General features: G+C 39.9%; 1 protein-coding gene across 2 annotated transcripts in view; it reads left to right on the top strand.

Moving 5' to 3' along the window:
• Positions 1-24288, top strand: part of SNX9 (sorting nexin 9) — a 186017-nt gene that overhangs the window by 97736 nt on the left and 63993 nt on the right. For both annotated transcript variants that reach the window (XM_075339650.1, XM_075339651.1), the window contains exons 3-6: positions 14346-14420; positions 16262-16369; positions 17699-17852; positions 19740-19893. In XM_075339650.1, the coding sequence (XP_075195765.1) occupies positions 14346-14420; positions 16262-16369; positions 17699-17852; positions 19740-19893 (491 nt within the window). The remainder of the gene's footprint in view (positions 1-14345; positions 14421-16261; positions 16370-17698; positions 17853-19739; positions 19894-24288) is intronic.

The following is a 24288-nucleotide window of genomic DNA, read 5'->3' as shown; positions in this document are numbered from 1 at the left end:
GCAGACTATCTAGTTGGTCCTTTAAAGATGACATTTATATAAAAAATTTTAGTTCACCTTTCCATATATATATAATTTTTTTTAGTTCACCTTTCCATTGCAGAAATATTACCGGTCAAACTATTCATCACCAAAACTGTTTTTTGCTTTTTTTTTTTTTGTCCAACTGAGCATTACTGTGGAGAAATCACTTGACGTGTGTACATATTCCTTTTTCAGACCATGACCATTCATAAGCAGGTAGCAACACATTTGGAAAAGAATAAACACTCCACCATAGCTTAGAACAGGCTCAGTGTGAGAAACCTATTGAAAAACAGTATGCTCTATGCACTGCGGAGTGATGACGTATGCTGGACTACTGCAGACCTCAATGTGATTAACAGCTTTCACATCTCATCTGCAGCAGTCAGTGTGGGGGGAGGTACAATGCTATAGAGTTGAGTCTCATTACAAACACTTCTATCTAGTTCTCTTCTAGTGCTGGCAGCTTTGCCAATCAAACAGGCATACACATACAAGGGGAAAAAGAACAGATCCCTAATGCTAATGTGTATTTTGTCCTGCCAATAAAGCTAATTTTAATGTGGGAGGAGAGCTACTAGCAGTATTTGCTAAATCTAAAAATCGCTGCACCCAGTAAACTGACAAATCATTGGATTCAGGGTCTCTTTGCCTTCATGCTGCACTCAAATGAGGTAAAAAAAAAAACCTACTGACATATTCTCTTTAATCACACTGAGATCTGCAGAGCTCCAGCACGTCATGACTCTGCAGTGAGGAGACTGTGTCATCATGTCTCACACAGAGCCTTTTCCCCCCTGCATATAGATGCCTGCTTTTGATTGCAAGAGCTGGCAGTGTTTATAATGAGACTTGACATCTAGAGTACTGCCACTACCCCCTCCCCCCCCCCCCCCACACACACACACACACACACACACACACACACACACACACACACACACACACACACACACACACACACACACACACACACACACACACTGACTGCCAGAGATGAAAGCTGTCAAACACTCCTACTCAGATCTGCTGTACTCCAGCATATGTATCAGTCTGCAGTGAAGAGACCATACTGTTTGTCAATACATTTCTCACACTCAGACTCCTGTTCTAAGCTATTGAGCAGTGATGTTCTCCCTTCTCCATTGTGATGCTGCCTGCTTGTGATTGGAATCTCTCTGGTATTGCCCACTTGGACTAATTTTTCTTTTAACTGTTTAGGTGCCAAATACTTTTAATGTTAATATTTCTGCAGCAAAGTGGCAAAATTAAGTTTCATTCTGCAGCTAGTATAACATCTTGTGTCTAGTTCAGCATTGAACAGCGTTCATGTGGCCACATATAAGAGATATGCAGACAGCTGGCCAGATGCCAACTAGATCTTTGGTTGTTTTACTAATACAGGTAGCACTTCACAGCATTTTTTTTTTGCCATTACAGTGCATAATAGGCCGTCAGGGACATGTCTCTATACAACTGGTTTCAGACAGACAACTGATTGCCTGCAGCGGTCACATGCCACACCTATCGAAACAGAAAGTATGCAGATTGTTAGGGAACCAGGAGGAAAGGCGCTGCAGGAGATCAGCAAGATAAACATAGTTCACAAATGCAAATGTCATAATTGAAATCCACTTTGGATATTTTATTTTCTAACTTGGAAGTAAAATTATGAAGTAGCAATAACTATCTGGGGAAAGAGCCGCAGAGAAGTCAATTGTCCATACTTTTGAGCCCTACATGTGTGTGGCTGTGATATCTATGGAAATGGTGTAGCAAATATTGCAGCAAAACCATAGTGAAAACCACACCCTAACACTGGCATGACACGTGCGTTACCATTCACGATCTATAACATTTCTGGTTCATTATTGCATTTTCACTTGCTTTTCATTTGTCTTATACTTTTAATTTGCGCCTTCGCCTTGTGTGTGTTTTCAGCTGATTCATCAATTGCCACTTTTTAAAAAGTCGTAATTTTTATTTTTTATTGCGCCAATGAAGTGCTCGGTCTCCCTGAAGTGTTTTTAAGTATGTTTACATTTTTATAGTGCATAATTCTGTGACTTTTTAGCAGAATAAGTGACTATTTGCTTTAAAAAAACGAAGAAAAATAAAAAAGAACAAAAGCAAAGAAGGTTTCGATTTATGCAAAAATGTATCAACCACGTGCACTGCTTTGAAGAATATGGCACAAAAACATCAGCAAATACTAAAAGACCTAAGAAGAAAAGAGCGTTTAAAAAAGAAAAGAAAACCTAAATGATGAATCTGGACCTAGGTCTTCATTTTAATGGAGATCACGAACCCTGCTCAGTGGTGAACGTGTATTTGCTTCCCGGTATTTACGGTCTTAAGTCACCCTTGTTCTGGTAGATATGTGACTCAGCATTTCCATTGCTCATTTCCTTTTATCAGACTTTCTTCTTGCACTCTGTTAGTGCCAAGATTACTTTTTCTTGTCAATTATTCCATTTTTGCTTCCTCTTTTTCATCTTGAACAGTGAGAAAGATGAGCTGCATTTATGCGTCATGATAAAGCCTACGTATACTCACAAAACCATTCTAAGATGTGGTTGTCTAAACATACAGAAGATCTGTCACGAGATTCCACAAAATAAGACATAAAGGTCTACCACACCAAAAATAATCAAAAACGCCTAATGTATAAACGCAAGTAACCTAATATGCACACAAAAACTGCACAATGAAAAGCTCATTGTGTATATGTACACTTTGGGGGTATTTCTTTTGGGGTTTTTTTTTTTTTTTTTAGTTATCTATATATTTTGGCAGCAATGCATTTATTTGGGTTTAATAAAAGTTTTGGAGATTTTTTAGCTGCTAGAATAAGTTTGCCGTAAAATTTTGCAAGGAAAGTGAGAATTTTGTATGTATAAAAGGGAAACCCTCAGCAGATTTTGTGATGTAATCGGAGAGCAGCATGATGTAGGGCCAGGGACCCTGATTCCAGCTATGTCAATTAGTGGGCCGTTTTTCATTTTTAAATTAAATCAGTGTTTTATCAACAGGAGATTGATTATACTAATTAGTTGATTCATGCCTCTTAGTCCATCTACACCCCCACCACTGATTTTTTTTATATATATATATATATATATATATATATATATATATATATATATATATATATATATATATATATTTTTTATTAGCTGTTTTCTGTCCATACACAGTGTGCTCAAAAAGTGGCCAATTGGTTGTGTGGGTGGGGTTACAAAAGGCTCAACATTCTGAGCTCTGCTAGGTCTGCAACCAGGGCTGTAGAGTCAATAAGTCAAACCTCCAACTCCTCAATTTCCCTGATTCCGGTTCCGACTCCAACTCTGACTCCACAACTCTGACTCCGCTATACAGTTGAAACCAGACGTTACATACACGATCTATAAAGACACATCTGCATGTTTTTCTCATTATGTGACATGAAATTAGAATAAACCTTTCCCGTTTTAGGTCAATTAGTAACCAAAATTATTTAGATTTGCCAATGCCAGAATAATGAGAGAGAGAAAATGTTTTAAGTCTTTTTTATTACTTACTGCAAAGTCAAAAGTTTACATACATTTCATTAGTATTTGGTACCATTGCACTTAGTGTATGACTTGGATCAAACATTTTGGATATCCTTCCACAAGCTTCTCACAATAGCTGATGGGAACTTGGACCCATTCCTCCTGACAGAACATGATTAAGACCTAGCGTCGAAACGCATAGTTCTCACTGTCCCCTGTATCATAAGCTGTATGGTGGATTTTAAGAAAATTTAAATAAAGTGGAGTTTTATCTATTGGACCGCACTGGATTTTCTTTTCTGCATATAATTGTTTGTACAGATGAATGAGGCACCTTCAGGTATCTGGAAATTGCACCCAACAATGAACCAGACTTGTGCAAGTCCACAGTTATCTTCCTGAGATCTTGGTTGATTTCCTTTGACTTTCCCATGATGCCACAGCAAGAAGCAGTGTGTTTCAGGTGTGCATTAAGACATCCACAGGTGCTGCCAAAGACATGACATCATATGGGCTGTCCCATATTGTTTAAAGGCATTCTCCTTTTTTACTGTATGTAAACTTTTGACTTTCCAGACAGTAATAAAAATGGCGTAAAACATTCTCTCTCTCTCTCTCTCTCTCTCTCTCTCATATTCTGGCATTTGAGAAATATAAATAATTTTCGTGAACTTATTTGATCTAAAACAGGAAAGGTTTATTCTGATTTCATGTCAGATAGTGAGAAAAACCTGCAGATGTGTCTTTTAGATTGGTTCCCTTTAAAACGAGAAGTTTACATATACAATCACCAGGATTTTTGTATATAAGCTAAAGCCAGTGCTATACTGGCACCATCAGGCTGATTCTATACATACCTTTAGTGGTAAGCTCGGATGTAAAGGTTTTGAAATGCAAGAAATTGAATTTTATAAAATCAGCATCTTCTTGAGTGACCTAAAGCTGAGGATCAGATAATTGGGGATGATATGCATAATTATCCCCTCCCTCTGTTAGAATTAGCATACGTATTATACAATTGATTTGCTTTGACTTGCAGGACCTGTGGTGAGGTCATACTCATGTGACCAGAAGGGGCGGGGCCTCAGCCAACAAAGCTGATCTCAGGAAGCAACATTTTTCTGTTGGCTGAGACCCCGCCCCTTCTGGTCACATGGGTATGACCTCACCACAGGTCCTGCAAGTCAAAGTAAATCAATTGTATAATACGTATGCTAATTTTAACAGGGGGAGGGGATAACTATGCATACTCCCTGCCCCCCAGATATTATCTGATCCTCAGCTGCTGTCACTCACAGTCAAGAAGCTGCTGATTTTATAAACTTTACTTTCTTGGATTTCAAAACCTAAATATCCGAGCTGACCACTGACGGTATGTAGAGAATCAGCCTGATAGTGCCAGTATAGCACTGGCTTTAGGTTATATACAAATATCCTGGTGATTGGTTCCCTTTAACTGTACATGACTCATAGTTACATAGCTTGAAAAAAGACCTAGGTCCATCTAGTTCAACCTTCCTCCATCAATTATACATTTTGTCATTAAGTCATTTATAACCAACAATGTGTTCTCATGTTTGTGATAAATTTACTGTAGCAAAATGGTAACATCACTACTTATATTATGTAGCTGAAGTGCAGCGCAGATTCATCTCAACTAAAAGCCGAGATTCTTTGATCAGGAATAGAACAGACATTTATAGGACATTTCACAACTTTCCCAAATTATTATGAAAAAATATTCATTACATGCTGCATTCAACCGCTGTATCCAATTTATTATATATTGTATTTTAGGAGTCAGAGTCGGTCCATTTCAAATGGGCATCGACTCGACAACTCTGACTCCACAGCCCTGTCTGCAACAGAGAAAACTGTGATTTTCTCACAACTGCTTCATCCAGTAAATGAAGTGATACATTGCTGAAATCAGTGTTTCTGTCCTTACCTCGTGCTGCTGTCAGATTACTTAGCAAATACCTGCTGACAAAATCACTTTAAAAGTGATCCATTCAATTTCTTTTACCAGATTCCTTAATATTTGTTTTGCGTATCTGATCAACCATTGTAAGTAACTGGTGCTCATCTCTCTTTTCCTGAGGCAGGAAATTGCTGGCAGTGTTGTGCTTCTGATGCAAGAATTTCAGTATATCCATTATTGAAGAAATAGTATACTGCAGGAACTTTGTGTAATTGGATATCCTGTTTGATGTTACTGACCATAATTGTGTTGTAAAGTGCATTATTATTATTAATAATATTATTATCCTTATTGTAGCCGATTAAGCTATTTGTGTACAGTCAGCATGGTGGATCAGCGAGCAGTCCTATTTTACAACACTGCAGTCCTAGGTTCAATCCATTTAAAGGCCACGATTGTATAATGTAGGCTGTGTAGAGATGGGTATATAATCTACCCCTTCAGTGCCATACAATGCCTAAATTTAATATCTTCCCAACCTCCCACAGTAGATAAACATTGGCTCTTGCTGGGCCTTGTGCAGCGCTGACGTTTCTCTACAGTCGGCGGTCAGGCTGGATCAGGACCCCCAGGTTCCTGCAAATGCCAGGATTCAGGTGCAAAACGCTAGTTCTGGCAATATAATTTAGACCTGATTGGCTCAGGTCCCAATGATGTTAACCCTTTGCTATTTTCCATATGCCGTACTCAATAGCGATCGTGGCATATAGAAGTGTGTGTGAGAGGTAAAGGAGTCCCTTCTCTCACCCCTCTGGCATCCCCGTGAAATGATCACGGGGGAGCTGAGGGTTGTCATGGCAGCTGGAGGTAAAAAAAATGACCTCAGGGTCTGCCATGTACAGTGGCCTGTTAGATTCAGCCAGAAGCGGGGTCTAACAGGTGATCTATCAGTGTCACACTGACAGGTGTAATGTATTGCCATGCTTGTGCAATGATGAGCTATTATTATTATGCATCACTTATGTAGCGCCATCATGTTCTGCAGCGATTTACAGACATTAACATCCCTGTCCCCATTGCGGCTTATAATTTAAATTCTGTGGGATGAAATTGGAAGGCAAGGACCACGCAAACACTGGGAGAACATACAAAACTCTTGCAGATGTTGTCTACGTTATTACCACCAACTCTCACAGCTTTGATTCATTGGGACCTGTTGTACATAATTCTGGATTAACATATGTCATGTGCTTCACTTCAGCCATGACATACAGTAATTTCTTCATAAGGCTTCTCAGCTATCACATTACTGGAAAGTACAAAGTACAATTACTTTATTACTGTATCTTCACTGGATGAGGTTACCATTGCTACTTTTAAAAAAAAACAACAAAACAACAAAAAAAACCTGTCAGCATGAATTTGTAATGTAAAGTAAAGACATGGCTGTAATGGTGCACAGTGCTCAAACTGTGGTTAACACATGGAAAATCAGGGGCTCTGTAAAAACCAAACCACGATCAGATAGTCCTACAAAACGTTAGGCCACAACTGCCAGGAAAATTGTTCAGGATGCAAAGAAAAACCCACAAGTAACATCAGCTGAAATACAGGACTCACTGAAAACTAGCGGTGCGGCTGCTTCAAGATGCACAATAAGGAGGCACCTGAAGAACAATGGGCTGCATGGTCGAGCCGCCAGAAGAAAGCCATTACTGCGCAAATGTCACAAAGTATCTCGCCTACAATATGCCAATCAGCACAGAGACAAGCCTCCAAACTTCTGGAACAAGATAATTTGGCGTGATAAGGGCACTATCAGAAATGACTCTAGGTCTAGGGAAATATAATTTTTCAAAATAACAAAAGTATTTTTTTCCCCATAACAAATATTTATTAAATATAAAACCAACAAGTGGTAATCACACTATGGTAAAACAAATGCAAATATTGAATACCAATTTGTCCCAGTAAAGGGGTTAGGATATCAATTCCTTGGCCCTGAATATCAGGGACAAGGTAAGATAGAACAAAATATAACAAATTGATACAATTCAAAATAGAGGCACTGTAACGTATACAAGGAAAAGGACAATCATATCCCAGAGCAGGACAACTTGCTGACTGTAAGATGAATCCAATGCAGTACAATTCATACAGAGTACAGAGCTGCATAAATAAGTAGAATAAGTATACAGTCCATTGTTCGTCCGAAGATCATATATTACAGATGTCACGTATCCAGGTTATTCCGTTTGTAAACAGTAGCCATCTAAGATGAATGACATATGTCTCCGCCTCAACGTATTTCCCCAAGTGAATGGTTCATCAGGAGGCAATTAAAGATGATCCATAGATGCAGGACTTACACTCCTATTGCTGTGCATCATACTACCAGGATTCTCTGCACCACCGCTGATCTTATATATGGGACTAGATCATGGATATCCATCTATGGATCATCTTTAATCGCTGATGATGTGAGGCTGAGTGAGTTACAAAGGCACAGGAAACTTGGTCAAGGTTGAAGGAAAGATGAATACAGCACGTTATCAGCAAATCCTGGAGGCAAATTTGCACTCATCAGCCCGGAAGCTGCGCATGGGACGTACTTGGACATTCCAACATGACAACAATCCAAAACACAAGGCCAAGTCAACAAGTCATTGGCTACAGCAGAACAAAGTGAAGGTTCTAGAGTGGCCATCTCAGTCTCCTGACCTCAATATCATTGAGCCACTCTGGGGAGAACTCAAGCACGCAGTTCATGCACGAAAGTCCAGGAATTTACTGGAACTGGAGGCTTTTTGCCAAGAAGAATGGGCAGCTTTACCATCTGGGAAAACAAAGAGCATCATTCACAACTACCACAAAAGACTTCAGGAGAGGGCAATACACTGTAAGAACTGGGGTATATAAACTTTTGATCAGGGGCATTTGGATATTTTTTGTTGTCATTATGATTTAAAAAGAGAAAACACAGTAGTTTGACAATAAATGGCTTTACCCAACTACTAATTATGAGTGGGAAAAAAAGATGTTGTGTTATCATTCATATTCTCTGAAAAAAGGCCAAGAAAGCAAAAAAACTGCCGGGGTATGTAAACTGTTGAGCACAACTGTATCTTATTTTAGCTATCTATCAATTATCCTATCCTATCATATTTTGTTTCTCCTTTAAAAAACGTATTAATAAAAATGTGGCAAAAAAGCACCATCATTACATGCGTGTTTTGTTTTTTTTTTCCCCATTTCCAGGCTCTCTGTGACAAGGTGCAGTGTTGGTTGTAGTTTGGGTGCAGTTATAAAACTGCAGCGTGCGCATATACCCTAAAACTGATTGTCATACCACACAAACCAGTTACTAAATAACATTGACATTATGTCTACTTTATATTTTTAAATGTCCTTTTATTTCTGTAGGGTGTTTGAATGCTTTTATAAATTGAGGGGCAATTTTCTAAATTTCCAAGACATTTACAAATTCATTTATGGGACCAATTCCGTTTTGGAGTGGGTTTGAGGGTGCTATATGTTAGACAATATGCCTACGACATCTATCTCAGTGAGATTCCACCCAGAAAAGCACTAAAAACCACACAACAAAATTAACATGCATAGCAAAGTCAAAACGACTTGCAATGCATATGTTTCATGTACTAGAGCTTCTTTCAACTGCTTCAGCCTTTGAAAGCCATGTAGCTGCTAAAAGAAGTGACCAGTTCATTCTACTGGCGGCTTCCAAAGTGAAACTGCAACTATGTTATACATAGGGGAAAAAGCGAACAAAGAAAAACTGCGGCAAAGCCACCACTGAAGACGTCCAGAAAAACATCAGAAAAGACAATTCTTGTAAAGAACCGCTTTGCATCAAAAATTATACCGGTGTGCAGTCATCTGAAAGACCCAGTGTGCACAAACCGTAAAGCCCTGTGCGCACTTGCCGGTTTTTGCTGCGGATTTCCTGCATGTTTCGCTGCAGAACATGTTCATAACATCTCTGCAGTGATTCACCAGCAAATCCTATGGGAAAAAAAATGCTGTGCGCACTATGCGGATTTTGACAGCTGCATGTTTTGCTGCGGGATTCCCGCAGCAAAAACAATTGCATGTCACTTCTTTTCCGCAGGTGCTTGTGGTTTTGAGGGCGGGCAGATCAATCACCCGCTGACTCTGGGTCGGCGAAGGATTGATCCCCGGTATCTGGCCAGATGCTGATCCCCATATAAAGTTTATGGGGAACAGAATCTGGCCCAAAGGGGTAGGAGCAAGCGCTTCATACTCACAGATGACCGGGCGGCTGTCACACTGCTCCCGCGGCTGCTCTTTCATCTTCCAGAGCCGGCTCATTATTCCAACTCGTATTCACTCCTTCCCTGCTCACCGGTGGCTGTGAATGGTTGCAGGCAGACACCCCCCCCACGCTGAGTGACAGCTGTCTCAGTGCAACCAATCACAGCCGCCTGGTGGGTCTATAGCGTACAGTAAAATAATTTAAAAAAAAAAAACGACTTGTGGTCTCCCCCCAATTTTGATAACTAGCCAGGATAAAGCCTCACAGCTGGGGGCTGGTATTCTCAGGATGGGGAGCCCCCCAGCCTAAAAATATCAGCCAGCAGCCGCCCGGAATTGCCGCATCCATTAGATGGGACAGTCCTGGACTTTTCCCGGCTCTTCCCGTTGCCATGATGCGGTGGCAATCGGGGTAATGAAGGAGTTAATGGCAGCAGCCCATAGCTGCCACGAAGTCCTAGTTTAGTCATGACAAGCATCTATATGACACCCCCTCATCACTAAACTGTAAGTGAAAGTAAATATACACAAACACCCCAAAAATCCTTTATTTCAAATAAAGACAAAAAGCCCCCTCTGTCACCACTTTATTAACCCCTAATAACAGCCTTCCAGGTCCGACGTAATCCACAAGATGTCCCACGACGCTTCCAGCTCTGCTACACCTGGCACTCACAGTGAGCGCCATAGACCATGACTGCTCACTGTGAGCGTCAGGATGCAAGTGAAGTAAGCCGCCGGGATCAGCGGTGACTTCACTGATGTGCTTTGCAGTGACAGGTGGAGGACTGAAGTCACCGCTGATCTTATACTCCCTTTCTTCTGCGAGGCTGCCTCCGGACACTGCTCTCCTGCTTCCAGGCCGGCTCATGCATATGCAGTGCACAGCTGACCCGCAAACAGCAGAGCGCCGGAGGCAGCCGCGCAGGACAAAAGTACGGCCCGGAGACTTCAGCACCACGGACAGCAGGAGCGGGGAGAATTGTAAAATCCCGCAGGGAAACACCCTGCGGCAATTCCGCACCAAATCCGCAACAATACGCAACATACCGCATGCAGATTTCGGTGCGGATTTTTCCCGCAGGTGCGGAAATCTTTAAGAGCCTGCGGAATTTTCTAGTGCACACAGGGCCTTAGAAACACTCCCTGAATTCTGTATTTTAATAATAACACACATTAAAGTTTTGAAAACAAGAGTCACGATGTATAACCTTCTAGGTGCTTCACAAAAACTGGGCAAAACTGAGGTGAAAGTTAAGTATACAATTTTATTACTAATTTAATTTATTGAAAAGAAAAATGAAAAGGGAACAATGGAAAAGAAAGTAAAGATTTAAAAGCATCTAAATTTCTTAAAAATTATATAAATTTAGGAAACAGAAAAACAGTTCTGACAAGAAAAAAAGTTTTTACAGGTCACTGAAGCATAAAAAAAAGTACTACAGTAAATTTGGATTAGTATTGTAGTAAAAAAAAAAAACAGCAAAAAATGAAATCACTGAAGCATAAAAAAAAGTACTACAGTAAATTTGGATTAGTATTGTAGTAAAAAAAAAAACAGCAAAAATGAAATCAATATAGCATGTCTTCACAGTAGTGGTATATCGTCTAATGGAGTTACACTTTCACAAATATAATAAATCCAAATGACTCTGTCAATGTATCAATAACTGTGACTAAGCCATTGAAAATCGATAAAAGAGTAAAGTTTATTTATAATACAAATGCGCATAGTATAAAAACATATATTAATTAAAAGATGCTTCACAAAAGAGGGCCCCCGGAAAAAGACCTGTTCCAAAGTCATAAGTGACTGACATAAATGGTATGGAAACACCTATATTCCATTGATGTAAAGCAAACAAAAAATAAAAGCTAAAGATAGCATGTGTATGGTGCTCGAACTACATTATGCTCAATAAATTGTTACACGTGAATAGTATAATTAATAGTGTTACATGGGGAAGATACCAAAGTCACAGAATGAAGATCAGGTTCAGTGTCCCTCCTCCCCGACGCATGTTTTGCCCTGCTTCTTCAGTTGACTGCAAAACCATGAATGCATCTATATTTGTTTATTTTTAGCTTTCATTTCTAGCATTAGTATTACCACTCCTGACATGTCTCATTGAGCAAACATTTGTGTTTCCCATGATATGACAATTAGGTATCATCTCAGTAGTAATGGAGGAAGTGCTCTAAAACTGCTTTTAAATTGAATATCATGGGGAATAGAACTATGTACTAAAATGGACATGTCAGGAAAGCTTGCAGGTCCTTATAAAACATATATTAAGTACCGTATATACATATTTAGTATTTTCTCAATGAAATATTAGCTTTGCTCTTGAATGGTTTCTGCAAATTTTTCTTTTGTAGTATCCTATCTTATGTTTTTATAAGTATTAGGACTTATTTTATTGCAGGTCAAGTTGTACTTTTGTGTGACATCATTCATTTCACCACATAGTGTACTGGAAATTGCAAAAAAAAAATAAAAACGCAACTTTTTTTTTTTTTTGTTGTGAAATGTTTTTACAGCGGCCAGGGGTCAAAATGACCTAATAATGTGATTCTCCTTAGCAGTATTATGATGATGATACCAAACATGTCCAGCTTGTAATTATTAGTAATTATTAGCTGTGCAAAAAAAAAAAAGTTTTTGAAAACAACGTTTTTTTTTAATTGTTTTTTGCTTTTTTCTGAGACGTGTAACGTTTTAGTTTTTGGCCATTGGAGCCTTGTGAGGTGTTAATTTTTTTAAATCTTTATTGATACCATTATGGGATAAATTAAACATTTTGATCACTTCTTACAGCATTTTATTTTATTTTATTTGCAGTATTGCGCCGACCAAAAATACACAATTTTGTTTTTAATTTTTTTTCTGTTTGCGGATCAAGTCGATTATTTTGTATTTTGAAAGTCCAGACTTACTGTACGCGGTGATAGCACATATGTATTAAAAATGAAGGGTTTTTTTTATTTTAAATGGGGGGGAAAGGGGGTTTGATTTAAACTTTTTATATTTATACAGATTTACCTTTTTTTTTTTTTTTTTACTTTTTACTGTATTTATTCAACCCTTTAAAAGATCTGAAGCTGAAATTCTCTGATGGCTTGTGCTATATACAGCAAAATAAGGAAAAAATCATGGCCACATTTGAAGCCCAGCCACCATGATGGCAAGCACTGAGGTCCTCAAGAGATCCCCAGCTGTCATAGTAACCCATTGGTGCTGCGCAATTGTATCTTCGGAGCGTCGATTGTTAGAGTTTGACATTGGCATTTAACGGGTCACCTGCTGCTTTTAGGGGCAGGTCCTGGCTGTAAGGCTATGTGCCCACGGGGACAGTGTCCTGCGGTTATATCCGCAGGACATTCCGCAAGAGCTCCCAGAAAACTGCAGCACAATTTTGACTGTTTCAATGCTGCGGTTTGTGGAATGTCCTGCGGATATGCTGCGGGCATTCTGCATTGAGGATACAGTACCATGGCTTCGGCACTGCATCCTCAATGCAGAACAAGTGCTGGAGTGATGGGGGCCTTCATACCTCCATCACACAGCATTTCACTTTCCGGCCGTGTCTGCACATTGCCGGAGAAGGTGGGCGGGCCTTAACTAGCTCTGGCTGTTACATGACTGGAGCTCGTGCAGGCCCCGCCCACCACCTCCTGCTCCTGGCTCCACCGCGCTCCTCTGCATTAGAGGAAGTGACTCCGGTGTCTTCTATCAAGGCAGGAAAGTATGGGATCGTGCGGAAAAATCTGCAGGAAGAATTGACATGCTGCTGATTTTTCCGCAGTGAAATCCGCATTATTTCCGGTGCGGAAAAAATCACAGCATGGGCAGAGCACCTCCAAAATGCAATAGAAATGGCTGGGGACTCGCTGTACTGCGGATTTTTGAGAAATCCGCGGAATTTCAGCGAAAAAAATCGCTGCAAATTCTGCACATTTTCCGCAGCGTGGGCACATAGCCTAATGCACCGCCATTACCCGCTGTGTATGGGGCTAGCGCACCCTGTGAGCCCGCTCCATACACCTGCTATTTAGTTCCGCTGTACATATGCAGCTGCGGTCAGTAAGGGGTTAATATAACAATTTAGCAGGGTAATTATTTTGCTTCCCTGGTGGTCTCCACCAACCTATCCTGATGTTTCTTTCTCTGCCTTTCTCCTGACGCTTCCACCTTGTCCACATTTTTGGTATATACACTTGCATGCCTTGTATCTATTGTATTTTAATGGACAATAGTTGATTGGACCAAGATTGATGTTCTCATGGCTTTGGGTTATTTTTGTTTGGTTTGTTGTTTATACTATATTTTGTAATCTTTTATGGTTCTTAGAAGCACTGCCTTTTATTTTGGCTTAATAGTTAAAAAAGTCATTAAAAATAACCAGTTATACAATTTGTAGCTTATTGAAATATACAGAAAAGTGCATTAATTTATTGTTAAAATTTCTGTTCACTAAAGCCATTACAGGTTTCTCAAACACTTTTGTGTGTAATTATTTTGTAAGTCTGAGGTTTTGCTTGAATGTCACTCCAGATGATGTAATTTCTTGCAGGATATTGGTGGAGGATGGGTAGAAGCAAAGAACACCCAAGGTGAATGTGGGCTTGTACCAACAGATTATGTTGAGGTAAGTGAAATGTACAAATAATAAGAAATGATACCCCGCAAATGTTTTAAAAGAACACATTTATTTATTAATATATGGGTTTAAAGGGAACATGTCACCAGGATTTTCCCTTATAACCTGCAGCCATCACCAGTGAGCCCTTATATCCATCATTCTAGCATGCAGTATATAAGAGCACAGGCCGCTCTGTAGAACGTAAAAAAGCACCTTTAGGCCCTGTGCTCATACTGCAATTTTACCTGCGTTTTGTTTGCGTTTTTGCTGCAGAAATTTCTTGAGAAAATGGTTGTAACCTTTCTGCAGACTTTCCCCAGCAAAACCTATGGGAAAAAAAATAGCACACTGCGTTTTTTTTTTTTTTCTCAAGAACACTTTATGCAGAATTTCTTGAGAAAAAGAATGAGCATGTCACGTCTTTTCTGCAGGTACCTATGTTTTTTGCCATAGATAATGGTAAAAAAAAATGCAGGGACCAACCTGCGGAAAAAACGCTGTTAAAACGCATGCATTTTTCGTTGCGTTATTTCGTTGCGTTATTGGTGCTTTTTTGAACACAAGTGCGCTAATCTTTCAGACTCAAGAAATTTCTTGAGAAAAATCCTTTTTCTAGTGCGCACAAGGCCTTATTATATTCAACTGGGGGGGGGGGGGGGCGGTTGGGTCCAATGGGTGTCACTAGTCTTGGGTCCGGTGCCTCCTCTATCCTGTGCAGTCCTTCCCAGCTCCATGTCATCACAAATATGCTGCTAAGAAAGCTGTAATGTGCACACAGGAAAAATGAAATCTCATACGCTTTGGTGGGGAAGATAACATGCAGTTTCGTTACCCAAACTGCACCCAAAAAGTGTTGCAAAAAAACGCAGCATGTGCATGAGGCCTTATTTATCTCCTCTCTCCACCTGACAAGTTTACAGCAGGACACAGAGTACAAAAGCTGCTTTTGTGCGAGTCTCCATGCTCAGCATGACACTTTATAGCAGAGCATGCAGACTCATTGAACAGAGCAGTTTTCCTCCTGGTTTACGTCTCATTGTAAACTTGTCAAGCCGAGAGAGCAGATGAGCTGTGCTAGTTCACAATGCTGCTCCTCCGCCTAAAGGCCCCTTTACACATTAAGAATTTCTAGCGATCCCACCAGCGATCCCGACCTGGCCAGGATCGCTGGAAAGTCTCTGGTGAGCTGTCAAACAGGCAAACCTGGCCAACGACGCAGCAGCGATACAAACCTGCAGAACAACCTAGCTGGTCATTGGGGACATGTCAGAGCAGTTATTTGAAAGGGAAGTCGCTAACAAAGTCGTTGTAACGGTGTCAAACACAACGATGCATGCTGTGCAGCGGGAAACAAAGGACCAAAAAATGTTCCTGAGAGATGTGTAGCAATCAGCGACCTCACAGATGGGGCCAGGTCACTGTTGCATGTCACACACTGCAATGTCGATGGGGAGGTCGCTATTAAGTCACAAAACCAGTGACGTTACAGCGATATCGCTAGCGATGTTGCAGTGTGTAAAGGGGCCTTAACAGGACCTATAGAATAACTCCTGAGACACACTTTGAGAAACATTTCTTCAGGCTGCAGCCCGTCCTTAAGTGTCTAGGACTGGTTGTAAGATGAGATGGCCATTTTGTATCCCTTCTCTGGGAGCCTCTTTAAAGGGAATCTGTCACAAGGTTTTTACCAACTAATTGAAGGGCAATTTTACACTGCGACAAATCATAAAATATCTTTTTATGATATTTTTCATATTTTGTTTTAAGGTATTCTACATTACTGTTTGTAGAGCTACCGGTAGTTTTTTCCCTAATTAACTTTAATCTGTTTATTCATTGGTTTTCAGTTAGTGTCGGAGAGAGCTTCTTCCACTAATACAGCTGCAGATTTGGCCTTTTTGGATTCTCTTTCTGATAGTGTTGCTCAGCATGCGTCAACCAATAATGGCGAACAGGTATGTTTATAGCAAGAACCGTCATTGCACATTGAATGTTATGTGTCCATTTACAAGTTTTAATATGCTGCAAGGATTCACCATAGTGCCTTACTATCATTTGGTCCTGTTACTAGTGATGAGCGAGCACTACAATGCTCAGGTCCTCGGTACTCGTAAGGAGCAGTTGGTCCTCGGATGGGCGCTACTCGAGTATAATTTAAATCAATGGTGGACTCTAGCAGTTTCCCAGGAAATCTTCTTTGCAAGTGCCGAGTAATGCGAGGGTTCTTGAGGTTATGATCCCTTACAGAGCCCGAGTCACAATCTATCCATACACTACATTAACACTGATGTAGTTAAGCAAGCGGTGCAGTCACAGAGCCGGCTCACAATCCCCTGATCTACCACAAGTTCTAGTTTACCATAACAGCTCATCATAAAGCACAGTTCACATGAACAATTACTTAGAGCAGCTGCAGAAATGTACAGCATATCAATTGGGATCCAATGGCCAGACAAGTCCAATTAATTGTCAATAGTGTCCCAGTTCCATTACTATGTGTCACTATCACATCATTTGTAATCTAGGTTTGTAGCCAATTTATTTATGTACAGCTGTACTATGGGATTTGCTTTTTTTCTCAAAAAACCTCTTGCCCTGTGTTTTTAAAGATGTTTTTCTGTTTTCATATTAATAAAGTGTTACATTTTTAGACAGTCTCCATTCTTGATCAGTTTATGTCTAGTATTTTTGGAGATTATGCAATATAGTTTGTCCCCTATATCGGTTATTTATGTTGTAATCAGTACAGTCAGTTAGTTTTAGATAGCTGCGCTTGTATCTCAATGGTATACCAAGGTTATCAAGGTTCTACTTCCATTTGATGGCTATGAGAGCAGAAATACGTCCTCTGAAAATAGTTTGGCAGCCTGTCATTGAAGGCATTTGTGAAAAGAGTTTAAACGTGAGTTTTTTTTAAGGTCACCATTGGTCCTAAAACATAGAGACATATGCATCAACATATTTCGAGGCACGCAGAGTCCCCCTGACTCAGCATAGCCGAGATCGACACAGTATATGCTGCCGTTAGTGTCCCATATAGCACCATGTCCACAATATACTCATCTAGCAATGCGTGTGGTTAAGAATACATCCATCCCTAAAATATGGAATGCAACAAAAATTTGTTAGAGCCATGCAAAGTTATAATAACATCCTATATTCTTTTGTGGGTGCCGTTCTGTCTCCTAGAACTCGAAGGTTGTGAAAAAGATATGTTAATCAGGTATGCAGGTTTCTTGTGCATTTATGTACATTTATTTAAAACATGAATTCTAATTTTTAAGGTGCAGGCTACAAATGACCCCTGGTCAAGCTGGAATCCACCAAAGCCTTCTGCAACAAATAATTCAAGTGATCCTTGGGGTACATGCCAGCAAAACTCTGCATCAAATAACTGGGATTCTGCATTTGGTCATCCACAGGCCTACCAGGGTCCAGGTGAGATGAATATGAATTCATGTAAATCTGTTTTTAATGTTCGTTAAACTAATAATTAGCAAATTGCTTTAGATCTTTTGCAACAAATTTGGGCAGATTAGCTCATGGGAACACAATATTCTGAGTGGATCAAAAAAACTTTTAAAGGGAATCTGGCAGCAGGATTTTGTAATGTAAGCTGAGGACAGCATGCTGCAAGGGTTAAAAAATAAAAAACAACTGTGCCTCTCATCTGTGTGAGAGCTATTGTTTACCTAAACTAAATGGTTTGTTATCCTGTGGTTAGCTTTAGAGGACTAGGAAGTGGTGTGCCATGTTGCCCAGCACGCCCCCTACTGTAATCGACACCTCAGTCAATGCACAATCTTCATTGTGAGCCTGGAGGGAGCGGGTACAGTTCCAGCTCTGCTCAACTCAATTCTGAGATAAAGTCAGAACGGCTGCACCCAATAATCAAAGTTAAACATGGTTAGTTTCAGAATATCTTTGCTGACATCTTGCTGCTCGCAGATGAAGTAGCAAAAACCTACTGACAGATTTCCTTTAATCCATCCTGCTTCATTATTCTTCTCATTAAATTAATGGAACCCGACAGACCCCATTAAAATATAGGGGTGTCTGTCATGTTATGGGTTACACACTATAATTTTAATTTTGCTGCTTTTATGACTGAACAAAAGAATTGATAATGCAGTTGTGAGCTCAGCCTTTCATCATGCTGTCTTGGGGTTCATGCCTATAAGTTTCCAAGCCATGCAATAAATGTAAAGCTGTAGTCAGCTGGAAAATGCAGACGATCAATTTTATGTCATCTAATGTCAGAGACTTTACTGTATGCAAAGACTAAAATATTTTACATCCTATGCCAGAAAAAATAATGCATTACAATTTGCTGGGCTCCAACGGGCACCAAACGTAACCATCGTGGATTTGCTTGATCTGTCAATTCTCCCTTTTTTTCCAGATTTGTGAAATTGATCAGATGTTTTTCAGAGTATTTACGAGGTGTCCATTCACCTCCCCATCTGTTGTTGATGAACTATTGTAAAGATAGGTCATCAATATCAAAGTGGTGGTATCCCCTTTTAAGCCAAAATACCTATTTAAATTTATAATTGGTGCCAAAAAAGTGTTTTTTGTTTTTTTTTATTTTACTTTCATTATCTTTCTGACTTGTTAAGGCTGAGTTCACATGTTCTGTAATGATCCGTTTGGAACAGATCCTGCAGAGATCTGTTGGCAAAAAAGTTCTGCAAATACAACCTTTTTGTCCATTGTTAAATAACTGATTTCTGCTGGATCTGTTTTTTTAACATTTTCGTCTATGGAGGACGGATCCGGTAACGGGTTGCTATTTAGCCATTATTTATTATTCTTATTATTTATTTATAGAGCACCATTAATTCCATGGTGCTGTACATGAGAAGGGGGTTACATACAAAATACATATACAAGTCACAGTAGACCGACTAGTACAGAGGGAAGAAGGCCCTACCCTTGCGGGCTTACATTCTATAGGATTATGGGGAGGAGACAGTAGCCATCCATTTCACTTACATTTATAATGGATCTGGATTTTTTTTTTTTTACAGGATCCATTACAAATGGAAGATAAATAGCAATCCGTTAACGGATCCGTCCTCCATAGACTCCCATGTTAATAAAACAGGTCCAGCAGAAATCATTTAGCCAACTGATCTCTCCAGTATCCGTTCTAACGGATGATTAAAGGATATGTGAAAACAGCCTAACTCTGCTAACCCTCCTAACCTTCAGCACTTCTTTGGCTACTTTCTCTGTTATGTAGCGACACAAAATAGTTCTTTTGCTTTACTACATGTTTTAAATGAATGTATTTATATTCTTTTAATTTTTTTTTTTTCTTAGGAGCCGTTGATGATGATGAGTGGGATGATGACTGGGATGAGCCAAAATCCTCTCCCCCAGGTTACCTTGGCTACAAAGATTCAGAAGGCTCAGAAGGAGGAGCAGCCCAAAGAGGAGCAGGGAAGCAAAGCTCTATGAAGATACCCCTTAACAAGTACATGACATTTACTTTTTCTAAAAGATATTGAGTAAATATTGTAACATATTACCCTATAGCTGATTCCTGAATCACTCCCGCGGTGTCAGTGGACACATATTTAGCCACTCTGTAGTAGGGACAATTTCACTGCCACATTTGTCATTATTTTTTTAGCGCTCATTTTGGATTGTGCCTCTTCTACTTTCTCTGCGGTGTCCCGACCTTTAACTGCCACACTGTTCAACTTTAATAATATATGCAAGAGAAATTATGATCCATAATGGAGGTTCACTTAAATTTTTTATTTTTTTATCACCGTATTGATTTTAGGGTGAGATTAGATTATTTCTGACACAGAGTTACTAATCTCTTTACTAGATGTACAATCGTGGCCAAAATCTTTCAAGCTGACACACTTTTGTTTTTCATATAGCCAGCTGCTTTATTTTTTATAGTGGCAGTTTGCATTAAAGGGAGTCTGTCATCCCTGAAATGCACATTAAACTAATCTCCTATAAAAATGATATAAGTAGGATGACTTTGACTTTGGTGCACCCTTGGCATGGCCAAGAGTTCGGCACATCTTTATGCCCCCTCAATTTGCTTGTTGAGCAGTTCCTCTGACAGCACTTTGTCTTTCAAGTGTGAGCACTATCTGAACCCTAAGGGCTAAGCCACACGGCGAGAAAAACAGTGCGAGTGGAGTGCGATAAAACATCGCATTCCCCTCGGACCAATTCTAGCCTGTGTGTCAGCACACATGGGCGATTATTTTCTCAGCCCTAATCGGACTGAGAAAACAATCGCAGCATGCTGCGATTGTAAGCCGAGTCTCTTTCTCTCGCACCCATTCAAGTGAATGGGGTGAGAGAAAAATCGCACTGCACTCGCGGTACACCGGTGTACTGCTAGTGCAGCGCGAGAATGGCAATAGCCGACTATGCAGTAGAGAGGGAGAGAAATCCCTCCCTCCCTCCCCTCCTGAGTGCCGGCCCGCCCCCCGCAGCTGAGGTCTGCTCGCACGAACGGACCTCAGTTGCAAAGACACAGGCATGACACTCGGCTCTGCTGTACTGCCAGCACGAGCCGAGTCTCATGCAAGTGGATCGCAGTAGTGCCCGTGTGGCCCCAGCCTAACTGCAACACTACGCATGCACACTGACTATGCAGGACTCAGCGCCGCACACACAGTGCTAATCCCCTTTCATCATTGCCTCATGACAGCTTTTCTGCCCTACCACAAATGATTTGCTTACATTGTTCAGTGAACGTTTCATTAGCTTGAGAGAAAGTGATAATGAGAACAAGGTAGCTAATATCACTGTGTTTTCCTCATTGAATTATAAGAGCAGACTGGTTGCTGGTCCTTGAAATCATTGTCTTCTTGTGTTAACCATTGTTAACTCCAAGGAAACATGTGCAACAATCTTTGCATTGCATAAAAAGATCTTTATAGGCATGGACATTGCAACTTGTAAAATTGCCCCCATATAAACCATTTATGGAATCAGCAAGATCATCAAAGAGAGGTTTAATTGCTGTGAAGAAGGCTTCAGGGCACCCAAGAAAGACAAGCTAGTGCCAGGACCATCTCCTAAAGAGCATCCATCCACAGCATTGCTTCAGCACCAGTGTAGAACTTGCTCGGGAGTGGCAGAAGGAAGATCTCAATCCAATTTGAATAATTGTGGTCACTTGTCAAACACCTAAAGGATAAACAATAACTCAGACGTTGTGCTAAACTCCAGACACTGAGTAGACAAGAATGTGTTGTCATCAGTCAGAATTTGGCCCAGAAGCTGATATCCAGCATGGCGAGGTAAATAGCAGAAGACTTGAAAAAATGATTGAGTCTTTGCCTAAACTTGATGTTTTTAATCAATAAAAGTGTAAAAAACTTAAGAAATCTTAGTTTGTATTTTTATAAACATTGAAACCGCTGACTAAAAAAAAATCTAACAGCACTGAAGTAGCAAACTTTGGTAAACCTATATTTTGGCCAGACTCCAAACGTTTGACCATGACTGTAGATTTAAGTGATAAAATTCTGACCACCTGAAGTCACTGCTAAAGGGGCCTTGTCAGCTTACTGCAGACAGCTTAATTAATAATTGATAATGTACTCTCCTCAACATTGAAATTGCAACACAAAGAAGTCAGTCATGAAATTATGGAAATTACAGGATGAAGACATGTTATTGAGTGGTAAATGATGAAATTAAACAATTTTTGAAAAGCTCTCGCTTTATTTTCTACTGTGGTTGTGCGCTTCACACTAAAATGACGGCACATATGCAACTTGGCTGCAATCAGTTAGGTTATTAATGATTAGTCAGAGGAATGTTCTAATATGCTAATTGCACGTGGGCACACACATCCTCAAGATCCTCTGCTGGCAGCTCCCTTTGCCATTGCTGACTAGTAATGTCCCTGATGTGCTTGGAGACAAGTCTGGAGATGGTTCAGGCCATGGTAGCACTGTTAGATTATGCAGACTGCTCACAGTAGCACGAGTAACATTATTATTATTATTTATTATTATAGCGCCATTTATTCTATGGCGCTTTACATGTGAAAGGGGTATAGAAAATAGGGACAAGTACAATAATCATAAACAATACAAGGCACAGGCAGGTACAGGAGGACGGAGGTCCCTGCCTGCGAGGGCTCACAGTCTACAAGATGCGGCCATGTTTTAAGCGTGTATTTCTGCGTATTGGGCTCTTTCCTTACTGATTAAATGTTGCGGAGTGTATGAACAGAATGCGGTAAGCTCATAACCTCCTCATGGTGGTGACTTGTGACCACCGATATTTTATCTTTTAGTTGGATGCCTGTATTTTACATTGCTGTTTCAGCAAAATATACATTATTCTGGAAATATGGCCCTCTTTAGAGTAAAAAAAAAAAAAAGAAAAATGAAGAAAACAAGCATGTTTAAGCATGAACATTAAATTAGGAAAAGCCATTAAACCATCTTAAAGAAAACGGTCTTTGTTACCGTACCTTAACCAACCAATCACGGGGCAGATTTCATTTTATATAAAAAAAATAATTTAATCTGTGATTAGTTTCAATATGCAACTTTTACACATTAGTTTATTGCATATACTGGAAATACTGATCCAAGCAGAGAGTTTATCACATGAGTTCAGTTGAGAAGAATATAAAGTGACGCACAAAAGTAATAACAAGGGTTCTGATAAGGCAGTATTAGTTGAGACAAAAAGATGTAATTGATCACTGTGACTCTAATATATGTATAATATGTGAATCTATAATACAGTGGACTGAACGATCCAGGGAAAAAGGTTTGACACCCTATATAACAAATTGTTCTTCTCAGTTAGGCTGTGTACACACTACACTAACAGGCTCCAGTTAGGGCCTCTTTTAGCCATTTTGGCATATTTGAAAGGAAAACTGGTACAGCGTGCAGTACTGGAATTCCTATTAAGACGACAAACCCAACAACTGATATTGGGGTTCATCAAGTGCCGTGAGTGTCCATTGTGTGATGGATCCAGTACTATGGTTTCTGTTTCTAACAGGCTTTTAGAAGTTGAAAACAAACATGATATATGCCCTGCCCAGCATGGCCTCTCTGACATTGTTCTGGTCTTAGTTTACTGGCTACGGAAAAGATGTCACCACTATAGGGCACGCGACCTCTGCAGCCAATCACCGAGCTGTGGCTGCTTATGTCTTTCTCTCTTGGATCAACACATCCTAGAAGCCACATTAGGTTTTTTATTTTTGTTTTAAAATATTTTTATAGGATAATTTGAACATAAGGGTATAGACAGTACAATACAGTACATTACCATAAATAACAATTAAAAGCTTGCCATAACCTAGTTACTTACTCATATTGTATATAAACATTTAACACATAAGAACCTGAAACATAAGTGAGAAGAGGAAGGGAAAAGAGAAAGGTAGGGAAGGAAATATTTATTGGGGAAGAAGTAAAAAGCAGGAAGGAGAGAGAAATCCCTTTAAAAAGGGAAAGATGACAAGCATCTAAACATCAATTACCTTATTTTTCACTTTATAAAACGCACCCCCAAATTTGGTGAAGGAAAAGAGATTTTTTTTTTTTAATGTTAAATGGGGTCCATCTTATAATGCCAGTGTCCCTCTAACAAATTATATAGGGTATATGTCCCTCATAGCCCCCCATCCTAAAATTAGCCCTCTTAATCTGGATATGGTCCCCTTATATTGAATATAGCCCCCTTGTGATGGCACACGTTCCCCTGTGCTGCCTATGGCCCCTATGGATTGCATACATTCCCCTGTGCTGCCTATGGCCCCCTATTGATTGCATACATTCCCCTGTGTTGCCTATGGTCCCCTATGGATTGTACACGTTCCCCTGTGCGTCCTATGGCCCCCTATGGATTGCAT

This window comes from Anomaloglossus baeobatrachus, chromosome 3 (assembly GCF_048569485.1).
Source record: "Anomaloglossus baeobatrachus isolate aAnoBae1 chromosome 3, aAnoBae1.hap1, whole genome shotgun sequence".
Classification (NCBI taxonomy): domain Eukaryota; kingdom Metazoa; phylum Chordata; class Amphibia; order Anura; family Aromobatidae; genus Anomaloglossus; species Anomaloglossus baeobatrachus.
The sequence above is the reverse complement of the archived record's forward strand: the minus strand, read 5'-3'. Positions and strand labels throughout refer to the sequence as shown.